We start from the raw sequence: 19,430 nt of genomic DNA, 5'->3' as shown, positions 1-19,430 counted from the left end.
CCCCACCACCACACCTGCTGGGAGACACTGGCAGTCGCCAGATGAAGCTGGTGACCCCTCCAGTGCTGGTAAAATGCCAGTGAGGGTGGAAAGTGACCCTTAATTGGGCACTTAATTGCCACAATGTACCACTCAGGTTCCCACTGCTGGCAATAAGTCACAGTGGTGGGAAGATGTCAGGCTCCCCCCTCCCTACACTTTCCGCCCCCATTTTACCCGCCCTCCCACTTGGCAGCCCATCTCCAGAGGACCTGCTCACATCCAGCCCAGTCTTTCTTCAGTTGTGAACCTCAACAATGAACTGTTGGCGCACCCTCCGTTCACATATACATTTTCAGCAGGAATTTCTTCCTCACATGAGCGCTGTGGCCTCTACTTTGCCCAAGATGCAGGTCAAACAGTTCAGCAAACTGGAAAATGAAGTGGGTTTTGTAATAGCGGAAGCAGAAATTAGCTGATTGGCTGGGAAGCAATTACTGGTGTCAACTGTGCAATGTATCTGTCATCATCAGAATTGCCTCCAGATGCCCTTTACAGTCATACAGGCAGACAGCACCAGCTTCAGAAGCAACAGCTGCAATGTAGAACATGCAGAGACAGTGATGATTCAGGTAATGGAGGGGATGTAGGGAAAGGCAACACAGTCTATTTGGAAATCTGAATTCAGGTTTCCGGCATCCACAACATTTTGCTCTTATTTTACAGTCTCTTTGGACACAAGTCGGTTTTTTTGTGTAGTATTTTTTTCTGTTGATATATTCTGCTTTTTGCTGTCAGCAAATCATAATCTGATTTACATTTTTACCAAGACCACATTGAGTAATGAAAACACTGGCAGTCTACATGAAATCAGCCAATTGAGAGGTTAGCATTGGTAATATTAGACACCAGCTGCTGTTTGAGTCGGGTTTGGCCAATCAAAAATAAAAGCAAAATTCTCCAAATGCTGGAGACCTGAAATAAAAACAGAAAATGCTGGAAATACTCAGCAGGTCTGGCAGCGTCTGTGGAGAGAGAAACGAAGTTAAGGTCTCAGGTCGAATGTATCTCAGAAGTTCTGAAGAAGTTGTATTCAACTTGAATGTTAACTCCGTTTCTCTCCCCAGAGTCATGAGCTTTTGTTTGCAAAGGTCACTTCATAGAAAAAGGCATTGGCCTGGACTTTGAGGTCAGCAGCAAACTGACAGTACTCACTGCTGACCCCGAAGACATAGGGATCTCTGCGTTAGGATTGCATCTTTCCTGATGTTAATTTCTTTCCGATGCCAGTTATAGGGGATCTGTGGCACCCAGCGACAGTGATGACATCGAGCAGGCTAAATTGCCAATCTCTACATGTGCTTTCTCAGTTGCATTTTGGGGTCTTTATAAATGCAAGCCAATGTTTGTACTGCGTTACAGTGGGCTCCATCTTGAAAATGTAGTGGGTCCGCGATGGAAAATTAATTCTATTCAATTATGTTTCTCTTACTGCGCATACACACTGCCCGAGCCCGACGGAGAAAATAATCCAACCAAGATTTTACCTGAAAACAAAATCAGCCCTCACCAAGTATACATTTTGCCAGATGAATAGGAAGACAGCGAAGGAAGTCCTTATGATGAGTGACCCCTGAGGTAGCCTCGAAAGATGAAGTTATAAATGTCAAAGATGGAAGTTCACCCTCAGCAGATAAATCCTTCAATGACAGCGATTGCTTCTTCCTCATCCTTTCAACTTTTGACTGAATATTATTTCTTGGAGCTGCAACTAAAAAATATCTGTGAATCATTTGAGAAAAGCTAACCCATACTGACGGTAAGACTTCCTGCTGTAAACTACACCAAGTTTCTAAGTAATTCCAGTAGTACAAATGTATTCAAATCTTTTAGCCCTAGCTGTTAAATATTTCCAACAGTTAGATCTAAGCAAACATTTTGAATGCACAATGAGTATTTTCCATTTAATGTAGCACCATAGGAGAAATGATTAGTTAACCATAGACACAACGTTAAGCTTTACTCACATATTGGGCGGAATCTTCTGCTCTCGCTGGTGGTCAGTTTGGAGGTGAGGTGGTGAGTATTTAGGTGGGATGGTGACGTACCCGGAATCCCACTGCCTTCCCAACCTCAGCCAGAATTAACTTCTGGGCAAGGAGGCCCATGATTGGCTGTCCCACCCAGCCGCCTATTGAGGGCCTTAAGTAAACAATTAATGACCACTTAACAAGTCTCCCCCTGGGTATCAACCCAGCAGCAGGTGGGCCTGTTTCTGACAGGTAAAACCATGCTTGTCACCTCTGGGAGGTGGGGGTCCCACAATCAAAGACATTCAGCGCCTGATCAAGGCTCAACATGGGGAAGGGGGGGAGCCTGCAGAGTGCCAGCCTCTGCCCTTGCTGCTAACCCCCCCCTGCACCCCTGTCCCTGCGAACCCTGCTCCACGAAATTATCCCCCCAAGTTACTCACCTGGTGCCTGGGTTGCTTCATGATCCTGGTGCTCCAGTGCCTGCCCTTCCAGCAGCAGACACAGCCTCCCTAGTGGCGCTGCTGAGCACCAGAGCTGCTGGCCTTTGATTGGCAGGCAGCTCTCAGTAGGTAGACTCCCCTCCCCACCAGGTCTTGATTCCGGGGTGAAGGCCCATTGTTGGCCTTGCCACTGCCTGGTTGGTGTGGGGTTCAGCGGGCCTTGCTGAGAGGCAGTGCAGGTCTCTCGCTGGCTCTGCAGCTGGCAGGCAAGACTCCCGACGCCTCGACAAGACTCAGCCCACTTCCTCTCCAGTCTAGGATTTCAGTCACAGGCTAAATGCCACACTAGACATTATACCTCAAAATGGAAGTATTCGAAAAGGCAATTAAGAACCCTTTTAAGCATGAAATTCCTCTCTCCCAACTGCACATGGGTCACATTCACCAGGTTAGAGGAGCTGAGTGCAAAGTAGGAAGTTACAGTAGAGTGAAACTGACCTGATAGGAACAGCATAAAGAGTGAAACCAACCAGCTTGTTGTCAGTCACAGTGAAAGGCTCCCACCGATAGGAGCAGTTCTTTCAGTCTAAACTCTCAGATTTTGTTAGGGACTGAAACTTTGCGCATCTAATTGCAAGTGGCTTAGATACCTCGAGGGTCATTTCGCCTTATTCCCTGTGACATGGTGCATGTATTCGGAGGTTGGTTGGACCTCTGAGGAGGAGGTGGTGCAGTGACAGTGGCAGAAACTCCAGCTGCAGCTACATTGCAGCTCCCAGATGGAGGATTGGTGCAGACAGCTGGTGAAGGTGAAGGTGGAGAGGATGTAGCATCCTCAGGGAAGCAGGAGCATCCTGAAGTGCTTTTGGTACCTGCCTAAGAAGCCCACGATGCCCTCATCCAGGAATATTTCATATGCAGCATTGAAGTCAACCCATCAAGACCCCAGTACAAACCCCCGAGCCTGTGCCATTTCCACCCTCCAGCAAGGAACCACCTCCCTACAGATATACACCCACCCACCACATTCATTGCCTAACCTCCTCATCCATGCAGCTCATGCCAATCACCAGCACTTGGCTAACTGTTGTCAATGTGGATCCAACAAAGTAGACGCCATAAACTAATAAATTAACTCTAACCCTAATTAATTCACAAAAACCCACTCTTTCATTAAAGTAAAGATTATCAATGTCACGCTAGCAATGTAATAAGCTCCCAAGTGATTCCATTTGTACAACCAGGACCTTTTCCACATACATATCCTTTTACTTCTACTTGGTTCTACACCCGTGGCTTCAGCAGAGATAAAGGCAGCTGCCCATTCCCTTGCTCGGACACATGAGATGACCATGTCAGACGTCCTCTGGATTTTGGAGCCTGTGAGGGCCCCATCAAAGACTTCCCAACCTGACGGCGTGTAGGGGTAAACTTGGTCATTGGGGTAGGACACAGCATGTGTGGCTGTGTCAGAGGGGGTGAGGATAGGGGCCGTGAAGTGGGGTCACCTTGAGAAGAGCCCCCTCTGCCATTATCCCTTTATCTTCCCTCTCAAGGTCACGCCCACTTCCCTGCTTAGCAAGAGTGGGAGAGCGTTTGGTTATATGTGAGGGTGGTGTTCAAACACGAAGGTGATGCCTCAATTGATGCTTTGCAAAGTGTCAGCCATAATGTGGAGGTGACTGGTGTGGGCTATTGTGCACTTGTTGGCCTGCTATGTTTGCCACTCTTTCATTAAAGGTTACCAGAGACATCACTGCACTCACGCTAGAGATGGACTCCTGTGTTTTTGGTGCAAGGGGGTGTTCAATGCCTCGGGAAATTCACACACATTTCCCATTGCTCCACAAATATCCTCCATCGAGGCTCAGCACCAACAGCAGAGCAGAGCTTGGAGTATCCTGTCCCCTCACACAGGGCCTCTCCGCTGCTGTCCCGGTCTCCAGCACCTACTTCTGCTCACCATGGGCCACCTGAGTTAACTGTGAAATTGGATCCATCAGTGTGTATCTGCATGGATGGAGGGTGCAATGTGTTATGTGACAGTGCATCTTCAGAGTGCTGGTCCTCCTCAGAGAACTCCTGGCTCTAGCTCCAGCCCCATGCTCCTGTAAGAGATGAAAGGCATGAGTGAGTGCGCAGCATGGTGAAACGAATTCCTTGTCAGCATTGCAATCATGACATTTAATATATTGATTACATCAATTCAACACGAGCGGCAGTTAAGTGCCAAGTGGCAGTGTCATATCTAACCCTGTCATCGGGCCTCTATCGGAACAGCCTGTACTGCTGACACTCTGCTAATCTCAGGCTTCCTCCTCCATTGAGGTCAGGGCAGCCATGGCTGTGGCTCCATCCCCAGCCCTCTGCCTCTTCCTGGAGTTATGGCCTCTCTTCTCCTGCAATCAGAAAAGGCAAACAATTAAAAAGGTGAGAAGTTAACTGATTGCTGAGGATGGAGGGTCGGCATTGGAGGAGGGTGACTGTGAGGAATGGGAGCAAGGGGGCAGTAGGTTGGCTGAATGTGTTGGTAGGTTCGAGGAAGAGGTGGAGGGGAAGGAATACATGTGACAGCAAGGTGTGACAGCGAATGGACTGCTGTTCAGGAGACTGCTCGGGAGGAGAGAGTTTAATGGCTGAGAGTTGCAGGACACTCATCTTGTCAGACCTCACAAGGGTCAATGAACCTTTTCCAGAACAGAATGCAGATCCTCAACACCACAGTCCCACCACTCACTACCTCAGCAACTTGAAGGCACCCTCGCTTGGTGAGGCTCACTGACCCCCTCCCGTTATCCTCCAGGAAGAGGACTTTTCTCCAGGGATGAGTCTGGGAAGCGAGGAACAGCTTTTTCACACCTTGCTCTTCCCTCCCTCACACTGAGTGTTTCCTCCAAACATTAATACCCTTGTGAATCCTGTTGGGATTCCTTTACGTAGAGATCCTTCATTGCTGCCATGTCACCCCGCCTGCTCTCCCTGATTGGTCAGGAAACCAGAGGCGGCGACTAATTGATTTGTTCAGATAAAAAGCAACCACGAGGTATGTAAACCAGAACTTAGGTTTCCAACCTGGAAATAGTTTCCACCATTACACCAAGGACTAAAATGATAAGATTCCAGCACTACTTTCTGAATCCTACATTCAATGGTAAAATTGCCAAACACTAAACTCATTTTAAAAACAATTAAGTACAAAATTCTTCACTCTTAACTGAGGAAAATTCATTGGTGGATCTGTGGAACCCAATCTCACAAATTGGAACACATCAGGATCCACTGTCTTTTGAAGATCTCACCATTCAAACTTTCTTACCAACAGCATCTTCTGATTGATAGCGCAGGCTCATTGGAAGCATATCAGGTGAGACAACTGCATATTCAGGCCAGATCTTAGTCAGCGGCAAGAGTTCAAGATGTTCATCCGTCCGAAAGGTATCATTTGATCCCTGCAGTGAATTGATATCTTCATCCCTGTCTGGAATATGAAGTGTAGTCTTATGTGCAGTTACTGTTGTAATACAGGAAACACAGGTGCTCATTTGCACCCAGAAGTATTGTACCATTAACAATGTAATAATCATCGGATAACGTGCATCTCTTTAATTTGGTGGCGGTGGCTGAGGGATAAATATTGGCCAGGACTCTGGGATAACTCCCTGCTCTTTTTCAGTTAGTGCCTCGGAATCTGTTACACCCACCCAAGAGGGCAGCTGCAGCCTCAGTATAACTTCTTATCTGAAAGAGGGCACTTCTAACAGTGCAGCACTCCCTCAGTACTGCTCTAGAGTGTCGACCTAGATTATACGCCCAAGTCTTTGTGGTGGCTCTTGAACACTGGAGCCACAGATAGAAGAAAAACAGAAAATGCTGCAAAAACTCAGCAGGTCTGACAGCATCTGTGGAGAGAAAAACAGGGTTTACGTTTCGAGTCCGTATGACCCTTCTTCAGAGCTACAGAGAAGTAGAAATGTGATGAAATTTATACTGTTTAAGGGGGTGGTGGAGCAGGTGAAGCTGGATAGAAGGCCAGCGATAGGTGGGGGCAAAGGAGGGGATTGACAAAGGTGTCATGAACAAAAGGACAAAGCGAGAGTTAACGGTAGTGCTAAGGTGCTGATAATGGCGAAGGTAAGAAAACAGAATGTGATAATAGCAGGACAAGGGTAAGCACTCTGGAAAGAACAACATGAGCAAGTAACAGATGGCCCTTGTGGGTGTGGGGTGGGGGGAGGGGGCTGTGATGGGAAAAAAGGGATCAAAAATGGGATAAAAAACAGGGATAAAGGAGGGGGATAAAACAATGAATGAATAAAAATAAGGGGGGGTGAAATGAGTCAATTGAAGTGTTTTTGGAACGTAATATTGGAAATTATTATAAAATTATCTTCACTGCAGGCATATAATGCCCCTCAACTAAATGATTGCATCACCTCCCTCTTTACTACCTGGTGTGAATTTCTGGATATACTTGTGTTAAAACCTGTACATGTGCAGACAAGTTTTTAAATATATGTTGAAACCTCCCTCAAAGTAAGTTTTTTTTTTAAAATGCTGCTAAACACAGAACTTAATTTGAGATGACTGAACTAGGGAGAAAAGGGAAGTATCACCGTGTAATTAATTTTTTAATTAGTTGAACCACTTGCTTTGCAATCAAGTTGGAGAAAATCTTTCACTTGTGTGAAGCTCAGTAATTACGGGGAGAGTAAATTCTTAGGGCAGCATCTTCTGGTCGGCGAGCGGGAGGCGGAGGCCACTCACCAACACGTAAAATGACGCAGGGATACTTCAGGCATGAGTCCCAACGTCACCCTGCATCATTTAGATTCTCAGTTCGGCGGGCGGAACTGTCAATGGCCTATTAAGGCCATTAAAAAACTAATTAAGATGATTAATGGACCTGCCCATCCAACCTTAAGGTTGGTGGACAGGCCAGGGGCCCTGGCGGGCTTCAGAGAAAACATCAAACCTCATCCACGGGCGGGATGAGGTTTCATGAGGGTATTTAAATTTTTATGACATGTTTCAATAAAAGTTATGGGCATGTCCCAACTCATGTGACACTGTCACACCTGAGCCCATCCCCCCGAGGCAGCACTTTGCCCCAGGGAGATCTGTGCCCTCTTTCGCACGCACGCGTGACAGAGCGCACTCCCGGCTGAGGGAATTCCCCACCCCCCAGCCCGCACAGGGAGTGCATAGCGCTGCCTGGCAGACGTCACGCTGGGCCGGCCTTAATTGGACCGACCATGTAAAATGGCGGTACCCCCCCACCCCCACCCCCCCCCAGACCGGGGGCACCGATCGGTAGGCCACCTGCCCGCGCCCGATCCCGCACTTCCCCCCCCAACGGGGGAAAATGTTGTCCTTAGCCTTTTTTATTATTTCAAAAAGAAAATGGATGGCCATTTGAGGGATGTAAACTTGCAGGTCTACGAACATACAAACAAGGAGCAGGAGTAGGCCATTAAACCCCCCCACCCTGCTCCGCCATTTAAGAAGATCATCACTGATCTGATTGTAACCCGAAATCTGCATCCCTCCCACCCACCCACCCCCAATAACCTTTCACCCCTTTGCTAACCAAGATTCTATCCACCTCTGCTTTAAAAATATTCAGAGACTCTGCTTCCACCACCTTTCAGGAAGAGAGTTCCCAAGACTCACAGCCCTCAGAGAAAAAAAATTCTCCTCATCGCTGTTTTAAATAAGGTGACCAATATTGTACACTGTACTCCAAATGTGGTCTCACTAGTGCCCTGTACAACTGAAGCATAACCTCCCTAATTTTGTAATCAATTCTCCTCACAATAAATGATAACATTCTATTAGCTTTCCTAATTACTTGCTGTATCTGCAAACTAACCTTTTGTGATTCATGCACTAGGACACCCAGATCCCTCTGCACCTGAGAGCTCTGCAATCTCTCATCATTTAGATAATATGCTTCTCTTTTATTCTTCCTACCAAAATGTGGGAATGGGACTGACTGGATTTCTCTAGAGAAAGCTAGCATGGACTTGTTTGGATGAATAGCCTCCTTCTGTGCTGTAATTACTCTATGGCCAAAATCTTCCAGTCCCTGGATCACTGGAGGCCGAATGTACGACCCAAGATGCACGTGGGAACCTTGGAGAAGCCCTGACGCGCTGACATCCGTGGGATTGGGCAATTCCCCTGCTCCCAGGGATCCTCCGTGAATGTCTCTGACTCTGTTAGAGTTGAAGACTTCATACAGTTCCGATGTACTAAGCTGGATAGTCACCTAGGAAATTATAGACAGTTTAAAACCTAGTCTCACATCTGGATAACTCCAGGGCTGACTCCCCAGTCACTCAGACTGACCCATCTGACTCCCCCCTCAATCATCCCTGACCCCTGACTACCCCCCAACCACCCCTGATCAGATCTAACTATCCCTGACCCACCTGCCACCTCACCAATCTACCACTTCACCCACCCTAGGCACCTACCTCACCCGCCTACCCACCCTACCCCTTCACTCATTCATCCACTCGCCCATTCACTAAGATTCACACAGGACCTTTAAATCTACCATAGGGCAGCTAGTGATTCCCATCTTTCCCCCCAACTCTACTCCGCTGCAATGGAGTTCTCCAAGGGTCACTGTGCTCCTCATTTCTGGGAAATCCGGGCTCGGATGACCTGACAAGAAACGCGGAGTAGCGCCGAGGCGGGAAAGTTTGAGCAGAACGACAATCCGACGATGATTACCATTCCTCGGAAGACCTAGGCCAATGACTGAAGTTGGGAAAAATATTAAACTAATAGGTATCTGTATAAACAAGGTGGATGATTTTTGCTTCATCATAACCAAGTCTTTTTATGCCAAAGTAAAACCAAACTTACATTGATCCTTGAAGCACCCATAACCTTCAGTGGGCAGAGTTCTTCACTTTACGGTGACTACTTCTGTTATTTTCCGGTTCTCAGCACAATATTATTCACAAAATGGTGCCCAATTTCATGTGACAATTCCTATTTCCTTCTGGGGAGCCAATCTGGCACTGCCTGGGTTTCTCTTTTGGAGAGGGTAGGTTTTTTGTATTTGTGCATGGGATGTGGGGGTCGCTGGCTGGGCCAGCATTTATTGTCCACCCCTAATCACCCTTGAGAAGGTGGCGGTGAGCTGCCTTCTTGGACCGCTGCAGTCCATGTGGTGTAGGTACACCCACAGTGCTGTTAGGGAGGGAGTTCCAGGATTTTGACCCAGCGACAGTGAAGGAAGTATGATCCATTTCCTAGTCAGAATCTTCTGGCAATTAGAGGTGAACTTCCACATTGTTCCATGTCCTTGCTCTCTTCATTCTTCAAGCTGACAATAGAATTGCCAATGGAAGAGTGAGTGTTTGGTTTATTGTACCTTTTGGGAATGACTGAAGTACACAGCATCAAACCATTGTTCTTTCTGTAGGCAAATGTGCTACAATGCAGGCTTTCAACCATGATGGCAGTAAGTATAACCAGAAATTCACACAAAACATTAGTGTGCGGTGATACAAACATTTGGTAGAGGGATATTATATGCACGCTGTGAAGATAATACTGGAAATTATTGGAAAGTGATGTTCCATAAAACAATTTAAAATAACCCAGCTGTGACTCAGTCATAGCACTCAGGATTAGAAGGTGTTGCAGTCAAGTTACACTAACAAAGACTTAGGCACAAAATCTAGGTTAACACAGAAATTAGAACTGCTCCTGTATTACTTTCTGTTTGACAACCAAAGGTGCTTATTAAAATGTGAAAGAAGATCGAGACAAACCAAATGCACATGTAGGAAAGGAGGAAGTTCACTGGCTATGTCGGTCGCCCATAGAAAATTGTTCCACTGTCATTCAAAGGAAAATAGATTAAAGGCTGGTATGTGAAAGGGTCCAAAATATTTGCACAGGCTTTTTCCAGTCAAAGTTATTTTTAATAAGGGTATAAGACCACACTTATGATATTTAGGAACTTCCTTAGAATGGCAGACATGTTCAAAGTGATTATTACACTGATGGTTCTGCAGCTAATTGAACATGAATTACCCTAGGCCTGGTTTATTCTTCTATTGCCTTATGCAGGTGATTATAACCTTAAATCTAATTAATTATTTACAGTTTTCTAAAGATAAAAATGAGACAACTTGGAGAGAGTGGATATGAAGCAGCAATATCTCAAACATGCCCAGAAAGAAATCTCTAGGTAATTATAGTCCCAAAACACATATTATTACCTCACAAAGCATTGGAAAACCTCAATATGTGAAGTAAAATGGCAATCTTCTCTCCTCTTCCCTTAACAGGTACTAATCTTATTATCGAACTCAGTTTTACAGGACATATAAAATATCATTTATAAAAGCTTGGTTTCCTCATACTCCTCTGCTTCTAGTCTCTATAAGTTTGTAGCTTTTATACTTTATTCTGTTAATGAATAGACATGAAAACTGTTCTTCTGGCAAGGATTAGGATATCTCTTGAGCATGTAAAAGGGAATGTAAAATCTATCTGTGTAAATACTGACGCTTCACCACCCTTTTATCATGCTCTAGAAACATTCCTATCCTTACAAGAATTACACTAACGAGTAGAAGTTCATTCTCCAAACCAAATCAGCAAGGCCTTGTCCAGCCATTTGGAGCAGACAATTTACCTCCCACTTCCTCCCAGCCTCACTCAGTCAGGTCACATGAAACCAAGAACCGGTTTCAAATTCAACTGAATAGATGCAGGAGCAAAGGGAAAAGAAATTAATGAAGTACCTGACTGACAACAATCTAATTATTTCCAAGGTTGCCAGACCAGCTGAGTATTTCCAGCCTTTTATAATTTTATTTTAAGATTTCCAGCATCCACAGCATTTTGCTTTTCTAACCGAATTATCTGACCACCTAGCATGGTTGATAATTAACAATTAGCAAAGGCAAATGTCCTTCAAACTACAAACACCCTCAAAGCCCTTTCTTACAAGCATTCTATAAAGCCCACAAGACACTGACTTCATTGAACTACACACTAAGGTGGAAAATCTTACCTAATAGCCTATATAGAAAATGTTAATGGGCATTGCCACTTACCTTCTCCAGGGGATCCAAGGCACTGTAATACTTGTTAAAATAATGCACTGGCTTCCACGGAAGACTCACTATATATGATGACATACTCGAAAAAACCTAGCTTCCAAAAAATAGAGCCAGCTAACCAAAGAAAAACAATGCTATCACTGCACAAACTGTTTTATTATGGATACAGTAACAGGCATCGCACACAGAAATCTGTCGGTAAAAGGACAGAAATGTGATAACATCACAGACTCCCAGAGTCCAGGCAACTGCGTTTGAAACCCTATGTCACAACAGATTGTATCTCATTTTACTGAAATCGCTAGGTTAACATTCAAGATTATTTAAAAATGAAATCTTAGCTGAGATTTGATAAGGGATAAGAGCACAATTTATTTTAGTTCAGGGGAGCATAACACAATCTGCTTGTATCCACGTATTTATGTCATTAATAAATAGAATGACATACAAAATTCTATTAATTGATAAAAGTGATTAGTCTAGGCCACATATCCATTGCTTAAATGTCCTGAAACAGATTGTGCAATTTATTATGCAAATTTCTGTACTATATTTTCACCTGATGGACTGTCATTTTGTATCATTAAATGTCAACAAGTGGAAACCACACCACTCAGCAAGCAGGAATAAAAACTAACCTGAACGTCAAAAAGCTATAGCTCAAAAATTGGCAATAAACAACAGTTACCAATAAAAATAAATAAATAAAAATAATTTTTCTTTTAATAATATCTTTTTAGCTGCCATTTTTTTACACAAGCTTAATATTGAAGGATTATAAAATGCTGAAACTGGGAGTTGTAATAAAAACATAAAAGATTGAATTTTTCCCAATAACCATGATTAAACTTAGCTCACTTCCACACCATAGCAGAGTGCCTGTGGGTTATTTGTTTTAAAAGGCACAATATGATGGACTGTATCTGTGATCCTTTAAGGCTATGAACTCAAATTGGTGTGGAATACACATAGATTCAGGACAGTTGGAGTTTAACTACCGTTTAGTCAAATCGAAATCCTGGTCAGTTTCAGGCAGGAGATTATTTACTTAAATTTAAGATGGCAATGCATCTGATTCAATATCCAGAGTGTCAAATATGTGTTTGCTCAGCAACAAAGTTCAAAATTTACCTTCCTACTTGTTGTAAAAGAAGTAAACAATAAGCACTTAGTGTAACATCTCTGAAAATATCTAGCAAGTGCACATCCCTTCCCATTTTTACATAACAGCAGGCCAAATGCAATTAAAATATGCATTATACTGGAATCTTGATCCATGCATTAGGTCAAAAGGCATAAAGACTTGCCGATAGTTAGGCAAGCATATCGAAGATCTGGCAATGCAAGAATCAGAATTGTGTCTTTTCATTTGACAGAGGTATAATTACGTGAACATTGCCATAATCACAGTCGATAGTTCACACGTTGCTAAATGGATTTTGGTAGAAACAATCCTTTGCAGGCTTCTCATACATTGGCCACAAAATCCCCTCATAAAACATTCTCCGATATTGTCCCAATTCTTGTCATGTAAAGGGTATCTTTTATGGTTTCGTTACTTACAGAGAACATATATAAATAATTTTATCTGAACAATCTCTCTCATAACTCATTTGTATTACAGTGGAAAACACCGAACGGAGTGAAAATCTATGAATGTATTCTTCTAATTTCACATTTTGTCACAACTGCAGAGCATTTTGCTGTTTCTGATATTCTGCATAGTGCAGTACAGTATACAACAAAGCTACCTAATCAACCCCGCACTGAATGCTTGCACACAATACAAATCAACTCACTGACTATAATGAATGGAGCTATAATCACAGGCCTCCTGTTGTGGCCTTCAACGTTCATTAACAAGATAAGACTTTTAGATTGTGCAAAGACCCTCCATGATTAATCAGCTTGCACCATTTTAAGGTGCTGGGAGTTTTGTTGTTGTGAACTTTACCATTGTACCAAACCTCTGTAGGCACACATATAGAAATGTTCTATATCAGAGTGTGATTAATATCAGAACCATAGCAACCAGCTCTTGTACGACAGCAATGAGCAGCAACCAGTTCACTAAGGGAGCTCTTAATAAACAAACAACATATAATGATACAAAGGAACATTTGAAACCTGGAATTGATATTGCTTTTTTATATTTGTTCGTGGGAGGTGGGCGTCATTGACTGGACCAGCATTTATTTCCCATCCCCAATTACCCTTATTCAGGGGGCATTTTAAGAGTCAACCACATTGCTGTGGGTCTAAAGTCACATGTAAGCCAGACCAGGTAAGGACGGCAGATTTCCTTCCCTAAAGGACATTAGTGATCCAGATGCATTTTTACAACAATTGGCAATGGTTTTGTGGTCACCATTAGACTTTCGATCCCAGATTTTTACTGAATTCAAATTTCACCCTCTGCTGTGGTGGGATTTGAACCCTGGTCCCCAGAGGCATTACAAACAAAACCAGAAAATGCTGGAAAAACTCAGCAGGTCTAACAGCATCTGAAGAAGAGTCATACGGACTCGAAAGGTTAACTTGTTTTTTTTTTCCGCTCCACTGACGCTGTTAGACCTGCTGAGTTTTTCAAGCATTTTCTGTTTTTGTTTCAGATTTCCAGCATCTGCAGTATTTTGCTTTTATCCCCAGAGCATTAGCCTGGGTCTCTAGAGTACCAGTCCAGTGAAAGTATCACTATGCCACCGTCTCCATGGTCAACAAGGGGAACATGTGAAACAAAATATTCAAACGTCTTCTGTGGAGGTTTGAACTGTACTTCATTTTACCCGGAATCATAGAAATAATGAAACAATGGAAGATCTGCGCTAACAAAGTCCACAGAGTCACAAGAGAGTCTGCGCTGGTCTTCAACTGGAATCATCTACCCAAATCCCATCTCCCTGCACGTTATTCTTTTATATTTTTTTCCCTCTCAAATAGTTATCCAGTGTCATTTTAAATGATGATTTTGCTTCTGCCCCTAAAAGTGGTAAAACAGTCCATGTTTTCATAACCCTCTGTATTATTTCATTCTTTTTAATAATCCTGAATTTAAGCTCCTGTGTTACTGATTTGCCAACCAATGGGAACAGTCGTTCACTATTTATCTGATCAAAACACTTCATTGTTTCAAAAACCTGTTAAATTAACCCCACCCCCTTTCCTCAATCTTCTCTGTTCCACGAAAAGTGGCCTAATTTTTAAACCACTCTTTACAACAAGAATTTTGCAAGGTGATTTTTGCTACAGGATTCCTATAAACTCTAATTTCGTGCTTAATAGTAGGCTGCCCAGAACTGCAAACAGTCTTCCAACTGTGTCCAAATCAGATCCTGTTGTGTATAGGGGTAGCCCTGGGATAAACAAGGAGAAAGTGGGAACTGTGAATAACCATAGCTGAGCAGCAGTAGTATAGAACTATACAAAACAGCAGAAACAAGGAACACAGAAATAAGATTAAGATGATTCAAACTCTACAAGGATACCAGTTCTACAGGTGACATTTGGTAAAATTAATAAACCTCCAACAAATGTGTTTTATTTCAAACCAGCACAGGTTATTATTATTTCGGTTTTAAAAAGCCGCATTCTGCAGATGCTGGAAATCTGAAATGAAAGCAGGAGATGGTGGAAATATTCAGGACAGGCAGCATCTGTGACCTGAAAGATCATTGACTCCAAACGTTTACTCTGGTTTCCTTCTCCACAGATGCTGCCAAATCTGCTGAGTGTTTCCAGCACTTATTAACACAAGCTATTTTGGACCAGAGTTTGAATTCATTTTAATCTTATTGGTGTGTTCCTGCTGTTTTGTGTAGTTCTTATACTGCTAAGTGCTTCACTGTAACTTTCAGAATAAGCTTCTGCATCAATGCTGAGAGTGATTTAACCAGTGTCCTCTGTTTCACTGTCTTTGGGAAGTGATGTGAACCCTGTTATATAGAACACATTTCAATCATTATTGGCAAATTTCACAGCTGGTTCTACTCCTCACCTTTCCCTTTATGGGAGTCAAGGTCTTTCTGATCGACTATGAGCATCCGGATCAGGTTACCAGTGTTATGGAGCAAGTGGACCTCGCACATCTGAAACAGACCCAGCAGGTAGTTGGTCTTTATCCAGTGCCCGCTGCCCACGAACCAGTCCCAGGTGCCCGCGATGTAATGGTGCAGGGCCAGGGTGCCCAGGGTGTGGTTGGAGCTGAGGGTGCTGAGGTCCTCGGGCAGGCTGGGGTTGGCGGAGGAGCGCGAGTGGGTGAAGTCCTTGCCCAGGGTGGGCTGCAGGAGCCTGTCCAGCTGCAGCAGGAGGTCCAGGCTGTGAATCCTGCGGACCAGCCCGATTAGGAACCGCTGCCTGGCCAGATCCCCGGCTCGGAGGAACCACTGCCGGGCGGAAGCCAGCCTGAGCTGCAGGGTACAGGTGTAACAGGAGCCGCACTGAGGGGCCGAGCAGCCAGCGGTCAGGCACATCTGCCTGGCCGAAGTATAGACATCAAAGTCAGCGGCTTCCCCCAGCGCCTCCAGCTCATCCATGGTCACCCCCAGCGCTGCCCGCAGTCAAACTCTCAGCCTCTCTCCACCTGCACAGCGGCCGCCAGAGGTTCCCCTTCTCCCTCCCCAATGTGTTTCCTCCCGTTGCCGGGCAGCGAGAATCCGGCCACACACAGAGACTCCCAGCTCAGTGAGCGGCGTCACTATGCTCAGAACCAGAGACAATCAGGTGATCGAACTCTTAAAGGGGCCTGACAGGGGAGACCCTTTTGTTACAAACAAATGAACCAAACTGACCACATCATGGGGCAAATGCAAAGGCAGCCCCTCAAAGGGAAACTGCAAAAAAAAAACAAAAGACAACATTTAAAGGAAACTTGCAAAAAAATTAAACCAAAATGCGATTCTAGGGGTCGATAAAGCACCCCAGTCCCTGCCGCGCCCACCGGGCACAGGAGGATTCGACAGTGCCAGCAGAGACCGCGTGCTCCCTCTCCAGGGACACCCGGCCGCGAATGTAGCCGCGGAAGAGGGGCAGACGACCCCCCTCGATCGCCCGATGCCTGGCCAACTCGGCCAGGTTCACGAGGAGGTCCTCCTCCCTCCCGGCCCCCCCCCTCCTCCGCACCGGGTGTCCGTAGATCAGGAATGTGGGGCTGCCGTGCAAACAAACCTCATGCAGAAGGTTTTTCAAATAACTAAAAAGGGGGTGCAGCCTATGACAACTGACACACGCGTGGCCCACGGACTCTGCAAAGCTGCAAAAGACGCAGGCACCTTGGGAGTCACTGAGCTGGCACATCCTATGGTTGTAGGGGACTGTGTGTGCAACACCCTCCACCCCAGGTCCCCAATGGAAAGGGCGAGGACACCCCCATAGAGGGCCCCCCCACTGGGGACCTCCACTGCCGGGTGACAACAACGCACACCGGGGCGTGTCTGGGTGGAGGGTGAGGGCAAGGAGGTGAAGGGTGTGCAGCAGCAGCCCATACAGGAAACCCCTCCCTGCCATGCTGAAGGACACGGAGGGCATTTCCACAAGATAACTTAGTTTGTGGGGCTCTGGCTCCCAAGGAAGGGTTCGGGGATCGGGGCCAATGTGGAATTCTGTCCAAACAGGGCTACACTCAGATGGAAGATCACCACGTACCTGTGCCACCTCAAGACCCAGTATGACATCAGGGCCAAGCACGACCATCCTAAGGTCATGGATGGCATGGCCGCAAGCCGGACGTCCACCAACGCACCAACTCCCGTGGAATCCTCTGCCACCCAATATGTCCCCGATCCTGGTCACCCTGGCAGCCACAGCCCTCCTCTCCACCAGCCACCGAAAGTGGTGGAGGTGTGGATTCCTGAGCAGCAGCTCTCTGACGATAGTCACCACTCCTGCCCTCAGTTCCTTTATCTAGATCATTAATGTATAAAGTGAAAAGTTGTGGTCCCAACACTGACCCCTGCGGAACTCCACTAGTCACCGGCCGCCATCCTGAAAAGGACCCCCTTATCCCCACTCTCTGCCTCCCGCCAGACAGCCAATCTTAAATCCATGCTAGTACCTTGCCTCTAACACCATGGGCTCTTATCTTACTGAGCAGCCTCCTGTGCGGCACCTTGTCAAAGGTCTTCTGGAAGTCCAAGTAGATAACGTCCATTGGCTCTCCTTTGTCTAACCTACTCGTTACCTCCTCAAAGAATTCTAACAGATTTGTCAGGCATGACCTCCCCTTGATTAAACCATGCTGACTTTGCCCTATTTTACCATGCACTTCCAAGTATTCTGAAATCTCATCCTTAATAATGGACTCTAAAATCTTACCAATGACCGAGGTCAGGCTAATCGGCCTGTAATTTCCCATTTTTTGCCTCACTCCCTTCTTAAACAGGGGGGTTACATTAGCGATTTTCCAGTCCTCTGGGACCCTCCCTGACTCCAATGATTCCTGAAAGATCACCACTAATGCCTCCACTATCTCTTCAGCTATCTCCTTCAGAACTCTGGGTTGTAATCCATCTGGCCCAAGTGATTTATCCACCTTCAGACGTTTCAGTTTTCCTAGCACCTTCTCCTTGGTAATGGCCACCATACTCACCTCTGCCCCCCGACTCTCTTGAATTTTGGGGATGTTACTCGTGTCTTCCACCGTGAAGACTGATGCAAAGTACCTATTCAGTTCCTCCGCCATTTCTTTGTTTCCCACTACTACTTCTCCAGCATCATTTTCCAGTGGCCCAATTCCACTTTTGCCTCTCTTTATACATCTGAAAAAACTCTTGCAATCTTCTTTTATATTACTGGCTAGTTTACCCTCATATTTACTCTTCTCCCTCCTTATTTCTTTTTTAGTTGTCCTCTGTTGGTCTTTGGAGGCTTCCCAATCTCCTGGTTTCCCACTGCTCTTCGCCGCATTGTATGCTTTCTCTTTCGCTTTTATGCTGTCCCTGACTTCCCTTGTCAGCCATGGTTGCCTCATCCTCCCTTTGGTATGCTTCTTCTTCCTAGGGATGAATTTTTGCTGTGTCTCCCAAATTACTCCCAGAAACTCCTGCCATTGCTGTTCCACTGTCTTTCCTGCTAGGCTCATCTCCCAGTCAATTCTGGCCAGCTCCTCCCTCATGCCTCTGTAGTTGCCTTTATTCAACTGTAATACCGTTACATCTGATTCCAGTTTTTTCCTCATCTGATTCCAGCTTTTATGCCTTAAGGGCCTCTGCCCCCTCTGCCCCCACTCTCGCCTCCACTATTTCTCCTCAACTCCCCTCTAATCCTTCTACCAATCAGATAATTGTTAGCACAACCAGGGCCAACTCAGAAATAATCTTTGTTTTAATAAGGGATTTTCAGGTACACATTTATCCCTTTAAAATACAGCATATTACAAAGTTACAAAGTATTTACAACACAAATTCAGGCAATTCAGCTTAATAGGCCTATTCTGGTGTTTATAATCACTACTGCCTCCTCCCAACCTATTGCATTTGTTTATATATATATTTTATATATATACACACACTATATAACCCCATCAAATATATCTGACTTTGTAGAGCCTTTAGGCATACTGTACTTGGATTTCCAGAAGGCATTTCATAAGGTGCCACAACAAAGATTATTACAGAAAATAAAAGCGCATGGTGCAGTGGGTAACATATTAGCATGGATAGAAGATTGGCTGGCTGGCAGAAAGCAGAGAGTATGCATAAATGGGTCTTTTACTGATTGGCAGGATGTGATGAGTGGAGTCCCACAGGGGTCTGTACTGGGGCCTCAACTTTTTATGATTAACATTAATGGCTTAGAAGAGTGGAGTGAAGACATGGTTGCTAAATTTGCAAATGACACAAAGATAAGTAGGAAAGTATGTTGTGAAGAGGACATGAGGAGGTTGCAGATGG

General features: G+C 45.1%; 1 protein-coding gene across 1 annotated transcript in view; it reads right to left on the bottom strand.

The window, feature by feature from the left end:
- The window catches only part of fbxw10 (F-box and WD repeat domain containing 10), a 62,045-nt gene extending 45,969 nt beyond the window's left edge, over positions 1-16,076 (bottom strand). Inside the window, exons 1-3 of the mRNA XM_078570673.1 lie at positions 15,539-16,076; positions 5,769-5,930; positions 1,550-1,750 (exon numbers count right to left, since the gene is read on the bottom strand). Coding sequence (XP_078426799.1) covers positions 1,550-1,750; positions 5,769-5,930; positions 15,539-16,076 — 901 coding nt within the window. The remainder of the gene's footprint in view (positions 1-1,549; positions 1,751-5,768; positions 5,931-15,538) is intronic.
- Positions 16,077-19,430: the final 3,354 nt, after the last annotated feature.

This window comes from Cetorhinus maximus, chromosome 24 (genome assembly GCF_964194155.1).
Source record: "Cetorhinus maximus chromosome 24, sCetMax3.hap1.1, whole genome shotgun sequence".
In the NCBI taxonomy this organism is placed as follows: domain Eukaryota; kingdom Metazoa; phylum Chordata; class Chondrichthyes; order Lamniformes; family Cetorhinidae; genus Cetorhinus; species Cetorhinus maximus.
Note: the sequence above shows the minus strand (reverse complement) of the source record. Positions and strands in the feature narration are given on the sequence as shown.